At 34.7% G+C, this 21,323-nt stretch overlaps 2 protein-coding genes across 3 annotated transcripts; both read right to left on the minus strand.

Moving 5' to 3' along the window:
• Positions 1 to 3,530: 3,530 nt before the first annotated feature.
• On the minus strand, positions 3,531 to 6,957 carry PK1B (protein kinase 1B). Of its 2 annotated transcripts, XM_086422494.1 has the most exons (7): positions 6,733 to 6,957; positions 6,331 to 6,609; positions 5,428 to 5,762; positions 4,876 to 5,011; positions 4,636 to 4,778; positions 4,418 to 4,541; positions 3,531 to 4,247 (listed from the first exon to the last, which is right to left on the minus strand). In XM_086422494.1, the coding sequence occupies exons 2-7, from the start codon at positions 6,380 to 6,382 to the stop codon at positions 3,796 to 3,798; spliced, it is 1,242 nt and encodes a 413-aa protein (XP_086278620.1). In that variant the 5' UTR covers positions 6,383 to 6,609; positions 6,733 to 6,957; the 3' UTR covers positions 3,531 to 3,795. The 2 variants fall into 2 exon arrangements, with proteins under 2 accessions (XP_086278620.1, XP_086278619.1); XM_086422493.1 differs by having other exon boundaries at positions 6,331 to 6,957.
• Positions 6,958 to 14,340: 7,383 nt separating this feature from the next.
• On the minus strand, positions 14,341 to 21,109 carry LOC147385588 (triosephosphate isomerase, cytosolic). Its single transcript, XM_086423206.1, has 9 exons — positions 20,952 to 21,109; positions 20,649 to 20,724; positions 20,433 to 20,556; positions 19,929 to 20,013; positions 19,639 to 19,771; positions 18,651 to 18,745; positions 15,398 to 15,476; positions 14,790 to 14,872; positions 14,341 to 14,703 (listed from the first exon to the last, which is right to left on the minus strand). The coding sequence occupies exons 1-9, from the start codon at positions 20,988 to 20,990 to the stop codon at positions 14,653 to 14,655; spliced, it is 765 nt and encodes a 254-aa protein (XP_086279332.1). The 5' UTR covers positions 20,991 to 21,109; the 3' UTR covers positions 14,341 to 14,652.
• Between the last annotated feature and the right edge of the window lie 214 nt (positions 21,110 to 21,323).

Genomic DNA, 21,323 nt, shown 5'->3' on the forward strand with positions numbered 1-21,323 from the left:
GTAATTTTTATAGATTACTTTAAATTTTCATAAAAGTCCAATCCTGAAGGGCCCAATCTGTAAGGGGGTTGGGTTTGGTCTGGATCAGTTAGGATTGAAAACTTCGGCCCGTTTAAAGCCTGGCCCGACATCGCTCCCTCCTTTCTTCCCTAGTTGCCATTAAACAACGAAGGCAGCAATGGTTGAAAGTGTTCTTCTTGGTGACCTTAGTATTGTACAAACGATTCCTTGTACATGATATAACATGATTAGTAATCTCTCTAGACTGCCTTGATCTCCAATGTTAATTATAGTTGTGTTAACAATCAACTACTCCAAAAGACCGATTTGTTGGAGAAGGGGAGAACTATGAATATAAGAGGGTTACGGAACTTAATTGAAGCACGACTCACTCAAGAGTGGAGGAAAATATACACTCAACACTCCCCCTCACCCATAAGGATGAAAAGATTTGAACCGATGAACTATACGAACCAGCACTCTGATATCATGTTGACAAATCGTTCATCTCAAAAGACCGGTCTAATGGAAAAAATGCAACTATGAATATAAGAGGGTCATAGGTCGAATTGAAACACAATACATGAGCACATGACACCCGAGAATAGAAGCGAATAACGCAACCACAACAAGTTACAATCTCACTCATGGAAATCTTAGGTAACATGCAACAAGACCTATGCAACATGTGTGCCTATCCAACAAACCAAGGATCAAAAATAATAAATAAATACTTAGATTCACTGGTCATTAATGTTTTGCCCATCTTCGGTAGACATGCTGACCAATATTTAAGTCTATATTTGGGGGATAGGCACACTATGTTGGGCCCACTGGTCGTAATTGTTGTTCCTCTTTGTCCAATTGATTTTTTTTTTTTTTTTTTTAATAATGTTTGGCTTCCTGAACATGAGCTCCAATCCCTTGAATTTTTTTAAAAATACTCTTGCATGGAGTGAGTGATTTAGAAATATCCCTTCAGATTTTGATAAATAATTGAATGCCCTCTGTTTTCAAACTGATGACATAACACCTTTGACTGTGGTCAGAGCCCAACAAAAATGTCTTAAATGCCTCCCATTTTGGTGGGAGTATATGCTCTCGTTAAACATTTAAGTAATCCAAAAATATGGATTGGACCCCAAGAGGCACCCACATTTCCCGTAGGGGACACAAGTTTGGTCATCAACAAATCAATCAAAAGGCTTTTCTAAGTTCTAACGATTCCATAAGCATGAAAATACCATTTTAGGCCTCCTTGATTCCTTCTCGATTAAAATAATGCCATTTTATTTGGTATGACTAGCTGTTATATATCGTGTTCTAAAGACCAAGGAAGCCAAGATGCTCCACTTCATCAGGGGAATGTCGTTCATTAGTGAGAAACAAAGCCACACGTCATAGGGAGTGGATCCTTTGTAGCAACTTTTTCCTATTGCACCTTGTAGCGCTTTTTAACAGTTATGAGTGTGCCATGTTAACTAGATACAAAAAGCACACCGTTGAAAAAAAAAATTCACATTGGAAGTTTAGTGCCCGTCCATTTTTCAAGAGTTGGATCATGTAAAAAAAATATATATATTTAGTTTTTTTGTTAAATCAGATCTAGAACTTCAAAATTAGAGGATTGTGATTTATTTTTTCTTAATGTGATACTCTCTTCACAGTAAATAAAGTGCTACAAGGAGCTACAGGAAAAGATCTCTACAGAGGATCTACTCCCGACATCATAATAACAAGCTCTCTTTCTCCCTACAACAATCTTAATTGTTGGACTTCTTTCCTCGTTAACTGTTCTATTGGGCTACAGTGGCCTTCTAATCTACAAACAATCAAGCTGTTCAATCATCCTTAAATAGAATAATAATTCTCTCTTTTCGGAAGGTGCCAACCAGCTTAGTTGATAAAGTCTTTAAGTGATTATACTCAAGACATGAGTTCAAATCCTATATTTTGAATAAAAACTCTTTTCTGATTATCTTAATAAGAAAAAGAAAAATAAAAATTAAAAAAAAAAACCCTTACTAAGACTCATCCACCATCAAAATAAAGTACAGAAGGACGAAACATCTAAAAGAAAATGACCGACAAGTCAAGGTTCTACATTGATTACAAATTAGAAAGTGTAGAAGTATTTTTCAGTGGAACTTTATTACCTAGAAGGCTAGAACAACAATAGATATTGGAATAATTTTTTTGAGCCCAAACCCCTTTTGGCAAATCAATACACAAACATTCAATTTGATTGGTGAATTATAATTATTGGATTAAGTGATTCCTCGTAGTTGATTCTAAGTCATTGATTTGATAATTTTTTTGGTACCCAATATTTTCACATTAATAATTAATTCTTTATAGAAATTAATCTAACAAGATAAAGCCGGGATGTTAAGTGACTGGTGGGCCCAATTGAGTGTGCCACAAGACATATTTAAGTGGGAGAATGTTATGGTTAGTGGGCCCAATAGATTGACAACTATTTGTTACAACTAACAACGTTTTTTACAACGACCTGTCGCTCTCACACTTCTCGCTCTCTTTATCTCACTTCTCTGTACCTCCCAGCTCTTCCTCATCCCCTCAAGATTGTCCTCAATACTTACAAGGAAATCTATGACAACTAAGTGATGAGAAAAAAAAAAGAAAAAAAATCCTTCTAACATGTACAAATTATACATGAATGAAAAATGAATAATGCCAAAGTAACCTCAAGATTGTACCTCATATCACACTTTCCTGATGTGTAAGTGTATAGGAAATCTTGGTGAAAAGCATCAATGGTTACTAAACACTTCCACATCAAGTAAGTGTAATACGAGGTACAATCTTGAGGTCACTGCAGCACGACTCATGAAAAATATGGGCACATTAGCCTTATTCTTATTCTTGAATCAGCTCAAGGCGTCTCCAATATAATTAAAGCTATTATTCTTAAAGAGAAAGTTTGCATTATTATTAATTTTTTGAGATTATTGATCCGATTCAGCCTTTTAGTAAATATCTGCAAGCCCACAAAACTATTTGCAATAATCTATTTCAATATCTACTTTTTAATCTTCACTTTTTTTTCCCTAGTAAGCAACATTTTACCTTCTCTTTTGTTGGAATCCTTCCAAGAAAGATGAAAGCTGGAAAGAACCTTTTTGCAAAACCAGGGAACTTTTATTTACTATATAAGCTTAAAAGGCTTCAAATAAAGACTGAAATTTAATAGTGGCCCATTTGATTACACATAAAAGTCAAAATATATAATAGAAAAAATACCCACTTGCTACCTTATCATCTTTTAAACTTTCATGCTACTGTGGGCATTGGGGCAACCCATCCACTTGTTTTTTGTTTTTTCTCATCTGTTTCAATCAACATAATGAGTGCTTCAAAGTAGTGACCCAAATATCCTGAACCACCAAAGTCGCATCAACTCAAATGAGAAGAGTCATAAAAGACCTAAAGTTCATTTCCTTGTGTATAAGAAACTATCACATGTGATTAATACTAGGAATGGAGAAATATCCCAACAACCAACAAGATAAGGAAGTAAAATTTAGAATCAGTTTTCAAAAGCATCCATTTCTCCCGGACAATACAATTCTTCTGTTTTCCAACCATTTTCGGGCATTGTAGGTGTAACTTATATAATACCTGCCGACGGAATAAGCCAAAACAAGAACTGTACAGCAAAATGAACAAATGTAGGTACAATAAAGGTCCCAGCTTCCTTAGATTTGGCTTTTTCCCCAACTTTCTAGAGTTTTTTCGGGGGGATCGACAAACTTATGGCTGCCTCACGTTTTGTTAAGTATAGAGAGCGGATGCTGAAGGCCTCGGATAAGAATCTGCCTTTCCATTGTAAGCATCGCCTGCACTTCTTCTGCGGTGTCTGGGTCCACTGCCCGAATGACTCTGATGGTTTGGTTCCTTTGGGGTGTTGCTTGTGTCTTTGGATTCCTGAACCAGTTCCAATGCAGTAACAACCTCAAGCATGTTTGGCCTGAACTTGCCTTCTGTTGATAAGCATTGAAGAGCCAGGTTAGCCGCCTTGTGGGCTCCTCCCAATGAGTATTGGCCCTCAAGACGGCTGTCTAGAACACGGAAAATTTTACGTTTGTTAGCCAGGTAAGGCTTGGCCCATTCAACCAGGTTGTGTTCTCCAGATGGCCGGTTCTTGTCAACTGCTCGTCGACCAGATAACATTTCTAGGAGAACAACTCCAAAGCTATATACATCGCTCTTGGCAGTTAAATGACCTTCACAAGCAAGGAAAGAAACTTTAGATGGGAGCATATAATCTTTCGCTCTATAGATTAAGAATTCATTGAGGGGTAATTATAGCGAAAAAGGACTCGGGTGAGCTAAAGTAGTGAATGGCAATTCATTGAAGCCAATTAGAGGTACACATGTAAAAAATGAAATACACCTGTGGCCATATACTCGGGAGCTGCATATCCATAGGTCCCCATGACCCTAGTAGAAACATGGCTCTTGTCACCTGTTGGACCATCCTTGGCCAACCCAAAATCAGAAAGCTTAGCATTGTAATTCTGCAAGTTTACAATTAGAGGAGGTTGTGAGAGATGAGATTAAACAGATAATAATTACAAGTGTGAATAAAAATATGCTTCACAAGACACATACCGAGTCAAGAAGTATATTAGAAGTCTTGAAGTCTCGATATATAACTTTCGTTTCAGCATTGTGAAGAAAGGCAAGACCCTTTGCAGCCCCAAGAGCAACCTTCATACGAAGGTTCCAAGAAAGTGGTTGAAAGTAAGAACCCCCTGCATAAACTCAACTTGTCAACTAAAGCCAACAACAGGGAACCTATAGATCACAGAAATAAATATATTTGTTAAGGAAATTGAGTAAAGAACTTACTCCTGAAGAGATGATTCTCCAAGCTTCCTCGAGGCATGAACTCATACACTAGTAACCGGTGTTCATCCTCTAAACAGTACCCAACCAACTTCACCAGATTAGGATGGTAGAATTGCCCCAAATAATTAACTTCAGCCTACAAATATATGACAAATATTAAGCAATCTTAGCATTTGAAAATCCCAGTAAAGTATAACAAATTGGAAATCTTTAAATTTGTCAAAAAATTCATCCATTGTGTATTCGAATAATTAGAGAAACAATGCCAGTCCCTAGATGAGCAGCAACCATGAGCAAAGCAACTACATCCTGACATCTAATACCTCAAATGATATACATGATACCAAGGTATAAAATATCATATTGATTGAATGTTTAGGTTAATGAAAAAACCGATGCGGTATAATCCAATACATTTCCGATGTTTCGTATAGGTATGGGCCAATACAGATACATATCAACCGATACATTCCGATATTTTAAACCATGCATGATACAAGTATGATGATGATGGGGCATATCTTCGGAACTACAGAGGAAAATGGTACTCACCAACCATTCTTTATGACCCTGAAATCCTTCCTGATTGAGCCTTTTTACAGCGATAACCATGCCCGTTCCAGGCTTGGTAGCTGTTAATGCTTGCTCATCAATCCACCCCTTAAAGACCGAACCAAAGCCGCCTTCGCCCAACACACTATCGGGGCGAAAGTTCCTGGTAGCTGTTTTGAGTTCGCTGAAACTGAAGCTCTTTAAATTGGAGGATTGCAATATTTCACCTTCGCTCCTGCTAGGAGTCGGAGGCACCGAAACAGATGACAACTTGCCACTTGAATCACTGTTAAAACCACTTCCATCCTTGCTTACAAATTTCGGATTTGTCGTCCCTACATACACCAATGTGATGATATCTTCATATAAATTCATATAAAACGGTAAGATCAGCAAAGAAACGAGCATCAATTCCACAAACCATATTGACCTAAACGTAAATTGCCGAAAAAATTACCCAAATGAACAACTTTCAGTAAAATCCTCTCTTGAAAGTAGGAAACTTTCAAATTATGCGAAAATGGCTGATCTAACCTACAATTATCGGAAACTCTACTTTCAAAATCTACCATTTTCAATAAATATGGGTGAATCTACAAGACTACATCAAAAGCAACTGTTTTTAAGCGAATCAAAAGGTGAACCCTCAAATGAGACAAACTCGCACTAAAACAAACTAACAGATTTTAAGCAAATCTTACTCTGAACTACCTTAACAGAGTAAATCCAACGCAAAAATAACCACAAAAGCTACACACACACACAAAAAATTGAAAGAGGACACAAATTTCGCACAAAAACATCTCCAAGAGCAAATAATCAACAAATTAAAAAGTAAATGACGCATAAAAAATCAGAATTTAATCCAAAACATCGTTCATGTAGCATAAAAACCACAAATACCTGTATGAAATGGGCTCTCTGCCTTGATTTGAGTACCCCAACAATTCCCCATGGATATAACAACCCTAGAAAAGAACTCTCCTCTGCCTTCCTTCCCCAGTTTCTCCTCCTTAAAGATAACGAAAACTAGGGTTTATGTCCTTCAGATACAGAGAAGAGAACTATCTAAACCCCAATCAGATCTGGTGTGAAATCAAAGCTTTCAGCTGTATAGTTGGGTGTCACCCACAAAACTACACCACTGTAAATAATTGATTACTTTGACTTCGAAGTTCGAACCTAAAAACAAAACAAACTCTTTTTTAGGAGATCGAATTATAAAGTTTTCTAGAATTCTTGCTTTAGTTAAAAGAGACAACAGAAGAGAACAGCGGAGCGAAAGAACGAGAAACTCTTTCAGACCTTTGCGAAGGAGAGATAATAATAGTTGACTCTGGCCTTTGCTTCGCTTCTATCTTTTTAACCCTTTACAGGAAGCGCAGAGAGAGAGAGAGAGAGAGATTGTCTGCGATCCTTACAAGCCGTCTGATCCTTATCATGAATTTGACAAACTTCAATTCAACCCGATTTATTGAACGGCTTAGCTTGGTATGTTTTGCAGCTTTCGTGGCTGAATGGCTGACCCCTTGGCTTGGGCCTTATCTGATTGACATGGGTCTATGGGTTAAGAAGAAAATAAATAAAGCTAAAGCTAGCATAGATGACGAATAGTATTAGTACGGCTTACGTACACATGGTCCCCTTTCTGTCGTACAACTATTCTCAACCTAAGAGTCTATATGTATAATATCCTAAAATGTCAAATGTCAAATGTCAATTTACACATATAATCATGAATATTCGACTGTGGAGTGTGGTCAAGATTTTTCTTTATTTTATATGGTTATTCAGATACAACCCACAGGGTTTGATGAATTTTTTAAATATCACCCTCCTTTTAATGGACGATGTTCTACCTTTGTTCGAAGACTTCTGTTTTTGAATGGCTAATGAAAAATGATCTGCGAATAAGAAGACTTCTTCTTTATTATTCTTCTTAAATTACATTATCTTCAAATTCTTTTAATTATTAGGATAATTTTTGTATCCATTCATCTTAAATCTTTTGCCAAAAAGTATTATTATTTTTTTCTTATATTATTTGTAATTTCCCTTAAAATTTTATAATAATGTGTTTATAAAACTTGATCTTCAGGGGTAGAGTCAGGATTTTCGTTTAGTGAAGGCAAACTTATAGTTAATTGGAGGGGGAGGGGGCAGGGGCAAAAATTGAAGGGAGATGAGAGAGTGGGGGCAATAGGGTCAAACAAGACATATCAGTAGTTCAAAATATATGGGTATTTCGAATTTAAGCATAAATTTAAAGGTATTTAAAATACCTCAAAAGGTTGAGTGGGGACAATTGCTCCCAATGTCTCCTTACTAGCTCCGCTTCTATTAGTCTTGTCTTTGGTCTTATGTAATTTTCTCGATCAGGATTTTTTAAGTTAATATCTCTTTTGCTCGTTGGTAACGACATGTAAAAATGTTCAAAAGATTAAATCAACTAATAATCCGACAGAGTTATGATTTTGAAAGTATAAATTGTGAATTTTTTCTTCAAGTGAGTCTTTATTTGTAGTGTTTTATTTTATTTTATTTGACAAATCGCACATATCATCTCACTCACCACGTGTAAAGTAATTAAATAAATTTTTTTTTTTTTTTTTTTTGTGAAAGAGTATATAGAGATTCAAAGTTACAACCTGTAAACCCAGTCAATTTTGTCATTTTAGTTAATCCTTAGTGGGTCCTTATTTGTAGAGTTTGGCAAACTTAGATGCATCATAAATTTTCCATTAATGTCTTTCTCAAGAATGTTGACATGTGGGTAAATAGACATGTATCAACATCTTCCCTAAGTTTTTCATTCCATATGTATAAACTAATGTCCTATTATTAGATTATGCAATTCAGTAAGTTAACCCCCTCATTAGTTTAATCATTATAATAGAATGGTGTCAACCATTTGTTAAGTCAAATCAATCAATTTGTTGATGTACATATGTGAGCAATTGAACTATATAGACTTCACAAGATTATCCTATTTCAAGCATAAAATTATTATTTTCTCTTGAGTTCCATAGCAATTTGTTTTTGTTTTCATGTACAATTTTATAGATGTTTGTGTTGCAAAAAAAATCCCCTTCAATCGTTCAAAATTGATAAACTACGAAGATTAAAAAACAATGAAAACAAATAACACAAAAAAATTTACGTGGTCTGACAAAATTACTTATATCCATAGACGACAATGATAATTCTTTATTGATGAAAATTATGAAAATACAATATAAATTTTCAAGATTCTTGAACTTGGAATATATGTGACATTTTAGGGTAAAACACGTTATTTGAATTATAAAAATTCTTCCGAAAATCATACGGATGTCTAAATCAAATTAATTATATGCCTTGGAGGCTTGCGGCCTCAAAACCCATGACTACAAGATACCCCCAAAATATCTCAAGTTAAAGATTGAAAGAGAGATAATCTTGAATTTAAAGACGAGGGTTTTGAAGTTGTATCTAACTAACCAAAAAGAGAAATTGCTTAAAAAAGATTCACAAGTTAATTAAAATAAAATGTTAGATCTCTCATGGTCAAGTGTGAATGTGTGATTGTCCAATAGTGGCATCTATTTTGCATGTGTGACATGTGTCACGATTACATGCCTCCACCATTTTACATATGCCACGTTTGTTTCGAATAACGAGATCCTAACGGGCGACGAGACGGCTAAAGAGCCGGAGCTTTGAAGGGGACGAGTCGGTGCGCCAAGCTGCTTGCAAACCTTGCCGTCCAGGCTTTTGTCGATAGCACCAACGTTTTAATATCTAATTCATTAAAGAAAATTTTAGTAAAAGTTTTCATTATTATGTCCAATCGCGGTGGACAAAAGAAATGGAACTAGCACCACTACAAATGGACCACGTGTACTTAAAAAAACTTGGTTATCTACGCAACAATTTTGTCCTGATCTAATCACCAGCTTAGCCTTACTCAAATTCCACGTGTCACATTCGAATTGGTAGTGTACACTAGAGATATCCAACGAAAGTAGACCCTAGAGAAACTCTTACTTTAATGAAAGAAAATTTTGTGGGTGTGAACGAAAGATATTTATATAAACCTATAAAAACATATCATGAGCGAAGCAGAAATAAAATATTACAAATAAATAAAATTAAGAGTATCGTTTGGTTATAAATTAAGGTTTAGGAAGGACAAGAGTCAAAAGGGTGGCGATCTGCCCCTGAATATGAACGAGATTGGCGGTCACCAAACACCGTTCTTCTCTCACGTTACATCTCTTTCTCGCCAACTCCCCCAATTTCTCGTGAGATATTATTTGATACTCTCGAGTCTCGTCTACAAAGTCAGCATTTTGAAATTTATGAGTCAGATCCCAAGACTTATAAAAAAGTAAACCCATAAACAAATACGTAATCTCTACCGTTGAAACATAAGATGGAACTATTAAAATATAATACATGTCATGACGTACATTACAACTCATATCCCTAAAATAAAACTCCACCATTTAATTCTATATTTTTTTGAATTTTTTTTCATTAATCTACCATCTCCGTTCTTTGTGTTTAGAATTTTAAATCAGTAATATTTAAATTGAATTTATACAATTCGAATTCTCTTCTACAAATAATTTGACTTTAATAATCTTTCAGACATCAATATGATAAATACCAAATAATCAATAATGTTTAAGTTGGATTCACTAAAATTACATATAATATGAAATTAAGGAATTTTAAAATAAAATAAATATCACCCTTATTTAAAAATTCAACCTTCACCTTCTTTTTAGAAAGATTGAAATGGGTTTGAAATGAAATAAAAGTTCCTAATTCATGTTGTATAAGGCCACAAAGTTTTCTCTTTCCATCCTTTTATAACAATGTACAAGATTTAAAAAAGAAAAAAAAAATTGAATTTTCTCTTTTCATCTCGATTGACCATTCATTCGACCTTAGAACATCCTTCTAGAAACTAAGGTAGATATACTTTTTCAGTTGGTTTCCATGTTGGAGGACGTGACTTTTATTATCTGGTTAAGGATGATGAATGTTGACTTTTGTTTGTGAAGTTAGGTAAGAGAGAGGCCATTTGTTCCCTAATAACTATGATTATTAGATTGGTTTTGTATTATTATAGAAGGCTGGCAGGCATCTTGTTTGGTAATCTTTGACTATCAAAGCCTTATGTTCCTTTGAAAACTCCCTACATAATTCCATCCATCCAGTTATGACGTTTTGCATTACTTCCTTATAATATATATTAATATGAGCGCACGTGTGCTGCAACTTATGAAGATAATATAATAAATATGTCCCTAGGCCCGTGCAATCGCACATGCCAGTGATTTGGGCTGTCGATGGGTGGGTCCAGATCAGATTTCGATGAGTCCTAATTCAGAATTAAGGAGGTGGGATCGTACATTAGATCAAGTATTACACGTATTAAAGTTTGAAAATTAAAAATCAGACTTCAAAAGTTTCACCCAACAGTCCTTGTCATTTGTTTAAAACTTCTAAATTTTGATTCTAAAATTTAAAATTTAAAATAAAAAAAAATGAAAATAAATTTCTAAAATCTAAATTTTAAAGGTGAATCACTTCCATTCAAACTTTGGGAGTGTTACCAAACATACACTAAGTCTCTCATAGTTTTAAGTTGGTTAAGTTTAAATTAATTCGAACAAGTTTGAATTTGATTAAGGTTGATTTTTAGTTTTATACAAAAATTAAATTCATTAAGCTTTAAAAGTTATTTGATGCTCTCTTTATCCAAAAAGGAGTCCAACCATTGTTATAATTAAAAAATAATTAGAGATCAAAGTAAATTAATTAATTCATTAAATGTTAATTATTATTTTTATTACAAAATGTTACATCTAACTATATGTACGATGTACCAATGGATTAGATTAAAAAATTGTTAGATTCTAGCCCAATCAGGAGTTCAAAGGATTTGAAATATTTTGATTGGACCATACCTTTGCAAAACTCAAGATCAAGATTCAAAATCTTATTTTTTAAATGGGCTTTAACAGTTCGGATTAGCAAACCAAATTGACAGCCCTAACAGTTATGGTGTAGAGAATGAGAAATTTAAAAATAAATAACAATTATATAAAATTTCAAGAAGGATTTTGGTTTTTTTTTTGGGTCAAAAGCAATCAGATAGGGTCATGAGAACTGTCATGGGCTCTGTTTTATTTTATTTGATTTTTTTGTTCCAAGTTCTGAGTTGACTGCTGATTGGTTTTGTCTGATTCCATGTGAGGTGTTATTTGGACTTTTCAACTATCAGAAACGATTATAGAACGCAAGTGGCAATTTCACGAGGTAGAGATAATAAAAGTTAATAAAATCTCACGAGCAAATCATTTCGAAGCAGTTGGGGCTTTTAATGTATGGATATGATTGATAATAAGATATTTTTTTAGGGGTATTTTCGTCAGCTAAAATATTTATAAAATGGTTTTCAAATATCTAGTTTCAAGCCATCTTCCTTTTCACATTCTCTGCGGCTGTTGTTGGATTCCTTGACTACGTTTGAATTGAAAGAAAAGAAGAGAAGGGAAGAGAAGAGAAATTCAATTTCTTTCCATCATATTTGAATTAACATAAGAGAATTTAGTACAATTTTAAAATTTTAAAATATCTTAAAAGAGATTTATGATCAAAGTCGGAATCATAAAATATTTCAAAAGGATTTCTCTCCTCTTCTCTCCACTTTTGAAGATAAAGAAAATTCAAAAAAAAAAATTCCTCTTTTCTCCATTTTTATTTTTATTTTATCTTATTTTATTTTTCTTTTTTAAGATCTCCCCACTTAACAATCCAAACAAGAGAAATGGAAAAAAATTTATTTTCTCTTCTTTCCATTTCTCTCATTCCAAACACAGCATTAGCATTCTAACTTCTAAAATCTGAGAAAATATAGAGATCTAGGTAATAAGAAGTATTTTAGGATGAGATCCGCAACAAAAGGGATTTGATAGAATTTTTTTACTTTTTTTTTCTTCTTTTATGGCTGTTTTTTCATGTGATTAATGGGTTTGTTCAATTTATGTAAATCTCAAACAACAAATATATACGGCTGAGATATAAACGAAAAAAAAATTGAACTTCATCTGAGCCTAGAATTTTTGTTTATGTAAGAGACTATCGATGGCATGAATCACATCATCATGAGTGATGGAAATATATTATCATTTCCCATATCCAATTTCACATCTAAACTATGTGAATGAAATTTGCTTTTATTTGTTTATATCATCACTTTTAATATAACAATTTGACTAAACTATCGGTTTACTTACTTTTTAAAGATAACAGGGGATTTAAGGAAGTTTTTATATATATATGGATAGAAAGAGCGGAGCATTCAAGGGATATAAGTAAAGTATATGTAAAAATAATCATTTTTCAAAATATGGGTTAGAAGTTTCAGATCAAGTTGATTTTTTGAGGATGATCTATGTGATAAGAAGATCACCCTCACAAAAAATCAGCCCAATCTAAACCTTCCTATCCCATCAAAAGTGATTTAAAATGTGGATCATCGATTTTTATCAATAATTTGTAAATCACTTTTGATGGATTTAGAAGTTTCATAATGATTTTCTTGTCATAGAGCTCATCCTCACAAAAAATCATCTCAATCCGAAACATCTAACCCATATTTTGAAAAATGATTGTTTTACATATATTTTTACCATATATATTAAGCTGATGAACCAATGGCGTGCTGTCATGTGTATTGATAAAAACAAGTAAAATCCTTAGATTAAACTGCTCAGAAATTTTCTCTCTACTCGCCAATCCCTGTTGTTTTTTCATTACATGTGGCTGGCTGTGTGCTATTGTTCATCAGCTCAACACAAAAAATTTGAAACAACAAATCTCCATTCTCACAAAACACATGTACCATGTAAGGATAAATTTTTGTGGATGGCCAACGAGGTCTGGTCACTATGCCCAACACTCATAGCTTTTGTTAATTATGTATACATACAATCATAAAAATTATGACCATGCATCAAGCTCTTCAACCTTTAGGATAAATTGTTTTAAATATATTCAACATCATTCTCAATCTCATATCATGATTTTAAATCTTGTCCGAGAGTGAGAAGACTCACCTAAGTCATCTTGATATTGCCCATCAACAAGACCCATACATGGTGACTCACATTTGCATAATATTGCAAGATAAATGTGAAGTCACCTGAGCCAAGCAGGATTTTGTATGTTTTAATAAAAATAATTAATTTTTTATAATTTACATATTTATTATCTAAATAAAATATGATTTTATAATAAAACATCTTCTAATCATACCTTATAAAAAAAATTATAATTTTTTCATATAAATATATATGATTAAATAAGTATAGATTGAGTTAAATGGCCTATCTCATCCAAGACAAGTTGACTCATCCGAGACAACTCGCTTTTATCTATGGACGAGAGACGGTACATCAAATGCATTGTTTTCCACTTCCCAAAAATTCTATTTTGTTTTTAAAAGTTTAAGGTTTGACACAGAGAGAAACTTACTGTTGTTGACAAGGGTAAATTTTTTACCATAAGAGTGGTTTTGGGAAATGTCTTTTACTAGAAGTCGAAGACAAGGACATTAGGTTTTATTCCATTAATCTCATGGAAGTCCAAGGTCAAGAGGTGTCTATCGTCAGTTTGAAAACACGAGGGGAAAATGTTATAATCACATACCCATATTTTTCAACAAAATCAAAACAACACGACTTGATTACTAGTGACGGAGGTCCTACAGTAGATAACAGACAAAGCAACTTGACCAAAGGGGATCAGCGCTTCTAATATAAGTCAAGACCAGCCAAACTCTTTATCGAAAAGATAGAAGTCCTTCATGATATCCTCAACCTGTACTTCCAATGCTGAAAAAAACCTTTCACACAATTTTACTAAACCACATTCATCTTAATGTCAACTTAGGAAAATGTTTGTGTACATGAAAATAAACTCAAAATAAGATGGACATGCATCAATGCATGAACACGAAGAAAAGAAAAATGGATATCCAGATTTATTTCTGCTTGGAATCCTGCTAGCTCACTTGCAGTTCCAAGCAATAACTACAACCATTACACAAAAGCACTAATCAAGTCTCTTATAAAACTACAAAAGCTGCAGAGACTATCGCTTATTCCTTGAAAGAAAAACTCCCAAAACTAGCTGCCGCCACCCACACCCGATTCCAGGTTCTTCAGATTAAGCGTTCTTCTTCACAGTGGCGGACTTGATAATGTCCACGAATTCAGGCTGATAAAAGTAAGCAAGAGAAGTTATCATATGAAAAAATAAATAAATAAATAATATTATTTAAAAAAAAAAATTTAAAAAAATACCTTTAGGGAGGCACCGCCAACCAGAAATCCATCAACATCAGCCTGACCTGCCAACTCTTTGCAATTTGCACCACTTACAGAACCTGCAGTGGGAAAGCGCATTCAGTCTAATGGATGGAAACAAAAAGTAGCAAACGTATACAGAATTGGATTGTGATAAGAAGACCTCTTCGTGTTAGCAAGCATGTGATTGACATGTGTGGTGCGGTTTAATTTATGAAATTAAGAGATATAAGAAGTATGCAACAAAACCAAAATATTGTAGTAGCAAGAATTGGGAAAATTGAGGTAATTCAAATATTGGGGTCATGGATAAAATCATAGTTTACAAGCCACCAAATTTTTTAATCAAGTCGTAATTGAGCATCAATGACTATTAAAATTGAAGAAGCTATTTAGTCACTATAGAGAACCAGTAGTGTATCTGACCATGTCAATGACAAGCGATGATTAAGGAAACAATGACATCATAAAAAGGTCCATCTTGACATTACTTCAGGGTTTGATGGCTTGAATTGGGCAGTATTCTCACCAGGACTATGAAATGACATGATATTACATTTTGTGGGGGAGGATGGGGAAGGATGCAGCAAACAAGAAACAAATACCTCCATAAATAATCCTGGTTGAAGCAGCAACTTCACCACCAGTACTCTCTTGAAGCCATTTCCTTAACTCAAAATGTACCTGTTATATACCAAAAAAAAAAAAATAGTTATGAGAAATGACATGATTGAAAAATTGAATCATCCTTATGCTATCTGCGACGTGCTACTAGTTATAGACAAATTGAACTGGCACTGGGTATCTAACATACTCATGGCATAGACAACAGGACAGGCTAACAAAGGGAAGTCCCATGGTTGCTTACACACGGGGGGGGGGGGATGCGGTTACATGGGGACAGTACCAAATGGAAAGTGATGAAAAGGAGATACCGACCGTGCTGTTTTAAGGAAATTTTACTTAGATTCAAAGTACTAACCCATGAGATTAGTCTGGGCAAAAGTTAAACAAGGAGTTTTCCAGGGTTTTCTTTGAAGATTTTGTGTTTAGATGGGACTGCTTGTATAGTTCTTAGTACTGCTTGTTTTTGCTTGTGATTTACTTTTGTTTTGATTAGCTTTCGTTTTACTTAGACTTCGTACATGGTTCTTTTTCTCAGGGGCCCATCTCGGCCTCCTTTGTTCTCTCTTTTTTCCCAATATTACTACTTCGTTGTATGTGAATCTATTGAAACAAAAGGTGGCTGCCCCCCCCCCCCCCTGCAAATTGAACATATCCCTGGTGCACCATCCATATTTCAGAGAAAAATGGATAAGGTCTTACAAGCTCACACTGAGTACAGAGCAGTCTATATAGACGACATCATTGAGTTTAGCAAAACACTGGATGAGCATTTAGCTCACCTACGAGCTATTGCAATTGAGCTTAGGGAATCAGGAATTGTGGTTTCCAAAAAGAAAGCCGAATTCAATAAAACTTCTATTGAAATTCTTGGTTGTGAAATTGAGAATGGCGGAATAATACTCCAGCCACATGTTCTCATTAAGCTTCAAGAATTTCCTGAGGAAATAAAAAAGAAGCAAGAACTTCAATCCTTTCTTGGATTGATAAACTATGCAGCCTCCAATTATCAACCAGAAATTGCGAAGGCAAGAATCCCGCTACAAAAGAAATTGTGTAGCAAACAACCTTGGGAATGGACAGCTCAAGATATACAAACTGTCCACGATATCAAACAGATATGTGAAAAATTACCAGCACTGGAACTACCTAAACCAGGTGCAAAACTCATTGTTACCACTGACTCAAGTGACCACACTTGGGCAGGAGCTCTTCAATTCTATCCTAGAAATGAAGACAGTACTTATGAGAAGCAACTTAGAGTTGCAAGATATACGAGTGGTTCATGGAACCAGACAGAGGTCAACTGGACTACTTTCGACAAAGAATTAAGAGCAATAGTCAATTGTTTAGAAAAATTTAGGATTTTTCTAATGAGTGACAAATTCACATTGCAAACTGATTCAATTGCTGTCAATGGATTTCTATCCAACGAAGATATAGACACCAAGAGATCGGCAAAACAAATTACGAATAAATTACGTGTCCTAACATATCGTGACTGGATGCAAACTGAACATATCCCTGGTGCAAAGAATTTTATTGCAGATTCACTAACTTGTGCTCTTGCAGGGATATGTTCAATTTGCATCCAGTCACGATATGTTAGGACATGTAATTTATCCCTAATTTGTTTTGCCGATCTCTTGGTGTCTATCTCTTTGTTGGATAGAAATCCTCTAACAGCAATTGAATCAATTTGCAATATGAATTTGTCACTCATTAGAAAAATCCTAAATTTTTCTAAATAATTGACTATTGCTCTTAATTCTTTGTCGAAAGTAGTCCAGTTGACCTCTGTCTGGTTCCATGAACCACTCGTATATCTTGCAACTCTAAGTTGCTTCTCATAAGTACCGTCTTCATTTCTAGGATAGAATTGAAGAGCTCCTGCCCAAGTGTGGTCACTTGCGTCAGTAGTAAACAATGAGTTTTGTACCTGAGTTCCTCTATTGGGAGTAGCTCAAGCTTACATTGCGGATGATCTTTTTTGTAAAGGGCCAGTGGGTTATCACTGAAGTTATCCTTTAAGGTCAATTGAACTTCAAGAAGTTTTTCTTGAATTCGATTTTTTGTTGGTTCAATATGGTATATCTCACCACGTTGACAGCTGTGTGCTATCTCTGATATTTGCCATGGTAGTGAAGCACTAGCTGGTTGATTGTAGGATAGTTTGGTCAAATTGTCAACAATTATGATATGTTCAGGTGTGAAGATCTGTCCTATCCTGGCCTCCTTTGTTCTCTCTTTTTTCCCAATATTACTACTTCGTTGTATGTGAATCTATTCAAACAAAAGGTGGCTGCCCCCCTCCCCTTTGTTTAGAAAGATACAGCAACAACACTTCAGGTTTAGAAAGAAGAAAACAAAGCAACTTATCAAATATATATATATACGGGTGCAGATCATGGGACATATGTAAAAAACAATGGTTTTTAAAAATATGGGTTAGAGGTTTTGAATTGAGCTGATTTTTTGTGAGGATGGTCTTTATGATGAGAAGATTGTCCCCACAAAAAATCAGTTCAATCTGAAACTTCTAAGTCCCTCAAAAGTGGTTTACAAATTATTGGTAAAAAATAGACAGTCCACTTTCTAAATTACTTTTGATGGGGTTAGAAGTTTCAGACTGGACTGATATTCTTTTAGGATGATCTTCTCATCATAGAGATCATCCTCACAAAAAATCGGCCTAATCCGAAACTTCTAATCCATATTTTGAAAATTTATTATTATTACATTATTTTTACATATGTCCCATGATCCGTCCCCTATATATATATATGGGAAATGTTCAGCACCAAACATTTTTCAAAACATGGGTTAGAAGTTTGGAATTGGCTGATTTTTGGTGAGGATGATCTCTACGGCGAGGAGATCATCATCACCAAAAATCAGCCCATTCCAAAACTTCTAACCCCATCAAAAATGGTTTACAAAAAATGGACGGTCCACAATTTTTCAACTTGTAAACATGGGGCTAGAAGTTTTGGAATGGGCTGATTTTTGGTGAGGATGATCTCCTCACCGTAGAGATCATCCTTGCCAAAAATCAGCCCATCCAAAACTTCGAACCCATGTAGGACAAAAATGGTTGGTTAAAATGTTGGCCAAAATGTTTGGTGCTGAACGGGACCCTATATATATATATATATAACAAAACATTCTTGCATATATTAGGATCTTTGAGATGGGACATTGAATCCTAACAGTAAGATTAACACCCCAACTTACTTCCTGAGCCTGAGCAGGAGTTGCAACCTTTCCAGTTCCAATAGCCCAAACAGGCTCATAGGCCAAAACGATATTGGCCCAGTTTGATACTCGGTCTGCCAAATATAAAATAAATAAGTATTAGAACCTAGATCATAAAAGAGCAATAAAAACATGACTTAAAATATACATTAGAAACAAAAGGTGAACATACACAATGGTGGGATCATATTATATTTACATAGTAAAACCACATACCCATCAACCTTGTTCATATCCCCTTCTCCAAAGCATGTGAATCAATGAAGGTCAAGTGATCCCATCACTGAAGAGAGATCACTCCCACATTTACACAAACAAACACACATGCAGACGGGAAATATTTTCTGGTAAGTACACATAGGCACACTTAAAGAAGCCATGACAGAAGTACAGGTATGCAAAAGGTACATGTTTCACTAACCATAACCAGATAAGTTGGGAGTACTATAAGTAAATTCAACATCCCAAAGATAGTCAGAACTTACAAGACAAATTATCCATGCTGAACATAAAGAACAAAGATTCAGACAATATCTGTAAAAAAAAAAATAATGACTTATCAAAAAGAAAATGATGGTTCCTAAAAGCAATGAACTTTGCAAAACAAAGTTCATTGTCAGTGTCTTCCACGTTTTTCGGTGTCAGTCTCGTGCCTTTCTTTTACTATTGGTGGGTCACCTCGACCACTTTTAATGCATCTTGCATTTACTTATCCAAAAAAAAAAAAACTACTGCACTACAAATTTAAATGATGGAACAGATAGCTGCTATGCTCTGCAGCCTTACATGTCCATACACCATAGACGTCGGATTTTCTCAATTTCAAACCATCCAAACCATATTACTTAATAAGACATAAATCAAGACTGAAAAAAAAACAGTAACCCAAAGATGAACAAATGGATTGAGAATATATTATGTTGTGACAACTGGTAGAGAAGCTACCAAAGAAAGGGCAGGTAAGTACCAGCAATTGCTTTTGTTTGTGCAGCAACAACAGCCATGGTAGATCCTGACTCTCGCTGTTCAAGAGTCTCCCCAACACAAGCAATCACCTTCAATCCTTGAGAAAGTGCATATGCAACTTTGTCTCCGACAAACTGCAACGACAAATTTAGAAAATATGCATTAAATATGCAGTATAAATTAAATCCATTTAGCCAATGAGGGGAAATCTTGAAAAATAGTTGATGAAACATAACATAGCATATACATAAAATAAGGAGTTATTTCTAATGTTCATGCAACATTACAGACCTCATTTGATTCATTTAGCAATTGCCTTCTTTCAGAATGACCAAGAATGACCCAAGGAATGCCCAAATTGACAAGCATCTCTGCACTGCCAATAAGAAATAACAATTTTATTTATTTATTTACTGTGTTAATATGAATAAAATACATTAAATTCAAGAAGAAAAAAAATAAGGAGGGGTGAGCATACATACATAAAATACAACAAATACAATAATAGAAAGGACCAATTTTCATCAAAGAATATGATGTAGACTATACAGATAGCTATACTGGCTCCTCTTTACAGAATAAGATACAAACACCACTACCCACGCAATGGCAGTTAGTGACAAGTGTTTAGTTGACAAAGTGGACGATTTAGTTCAAGATATACCCATCAGATGAGGGATCAAACAATTCCACATTGGATTCACATATAAGAATAGTTTCACAGAAAAAGACAACACACCAAAACGGGACAGAAAAAAAATAAATAGAAATGATTATAGGTAAGCTAAAACATACCTGATCTCACCGGTGAAAGCACCTCCTTTCTTCACCCAACAATTTTGTGCAGCAACATGAAATTCAGACCGCAGTGAACTTTTGACCAAGGGAAGGAACACAAATGGAGGGCTTACCACAACCTCTGCAAGGAAGAACACATTTGCACCATATCAATAACTTCGGAATCTATATTTATCAAATATATATAAGTAAGGCATAGAAACATCCACTCACCCACAACATCTTGTGAGGGAACCTCAGCTTCGTTCAATATCGAAACAATCTTCTTAATTTCTTCACTGGTCCCATTCTGCAAAAAATCATAATTGTTGAATAAAAAGCAAAAAAATTAAAAATTATTTTGATAATTAAACATAACTCAACATCTAAGAACTCAAAAATATGGTGATCCATCAGAAAGCAGAACTGGATTAAAATCGATGGATCACCAAAATCGATTAAAATCCACAAAAATAAGAGAAAATGTTGATTCGTAGATAAAAGACAGATCTACGAATAATTAAAAAAAAAACTTACACATTTCCAGTTACCCCCAACGAAGAACTTCCTGGCCATTTCTAAGAAACGCGATGAATCCTAGAGAAAACAGAGTGAGATAATGAGAGAGATGGTTAGCTTTGCTTAGCTTTACTTTACTCCACTTTATTTGCTTTGGTGGTTTGGTGAAACTATCAAGGATAACAACGGTTTAGGTCAAAACTAGGGGTTGCACACAGTGGGGTTTGATTCGGGTTGGGTATAGGAATCGAACCGAATCAAAGTTTATCGATGATACAAATTCAGAAGCGAAACCAAATCAATTATCGTTAGAATCGAACCAACCCAAACCAACTCTAGTTCAATTTGATTTGGTTTAGTTCAGTTTTTGGGCCTCTTAAACATATATGT

This window comes from Akebia trifoliata, chromosome 14 (assembly GCF_017979445.1).
Source record: "Akebia trifoliata isolate Shusen 1 chromosome 14, ASM1797944v1, whole genome shotgun sequence".
In the NCBI taxonomy this organism is placed as follows: Eukaryota; Viridiplantae; Streptophyta; class Magnoliopsida; order Ranunculales; family Lardizabalaceae; genus Akebia; species Akebia trifoliata.

Excerpts from the sequence above, each read along its gene's own strand:
- PK1B (XM_086422494.1), bottom strand. The coding sequence starts at position 6,382 with ATGGGGAATTGTTGGGGTACTCAAATCAAGGCAGAGAGCCCATTTCAT. Across the intron at positions 5,012-5,427 it reads AGGGTCATAAAGAATGGTTG|GCTGAAGTTAATTATTTGGG; the intron begins GTGAGTACCATT and ends ATATATTTGTAG. Across the intron at positions 4,779-4,875 it reads GGAGAATCATCTCTTCAGGA|GGGGTTCTTACTTTCAACCA; the intron begins GTAAGTTCTTTA and ends GAGTTTATGCAG.
- LOC147385588 (XM_086423206.1), bottom strand. The coding sequence starts at position 20,990 with ATGGCCAGGAAGTTCTTCGTTGGGGGTAACTGGAAATGT. Across the intron at positions 20,725-20,951 it reads TTGGGGGTAACTGGAAATGT|AATGGGACCAGTGAAGAAAT; the intron begins GTAAGTTTTTTT and ends GATTTTTTGCAG. Across the intron at positions 14,704-14,789 it reads TTGGCGGTGCCTCCCTAAAG|CCTGAATTCGTGGACATTAT; the intron begins GTATTTTTTTAA and ends TACTTTTATCAG.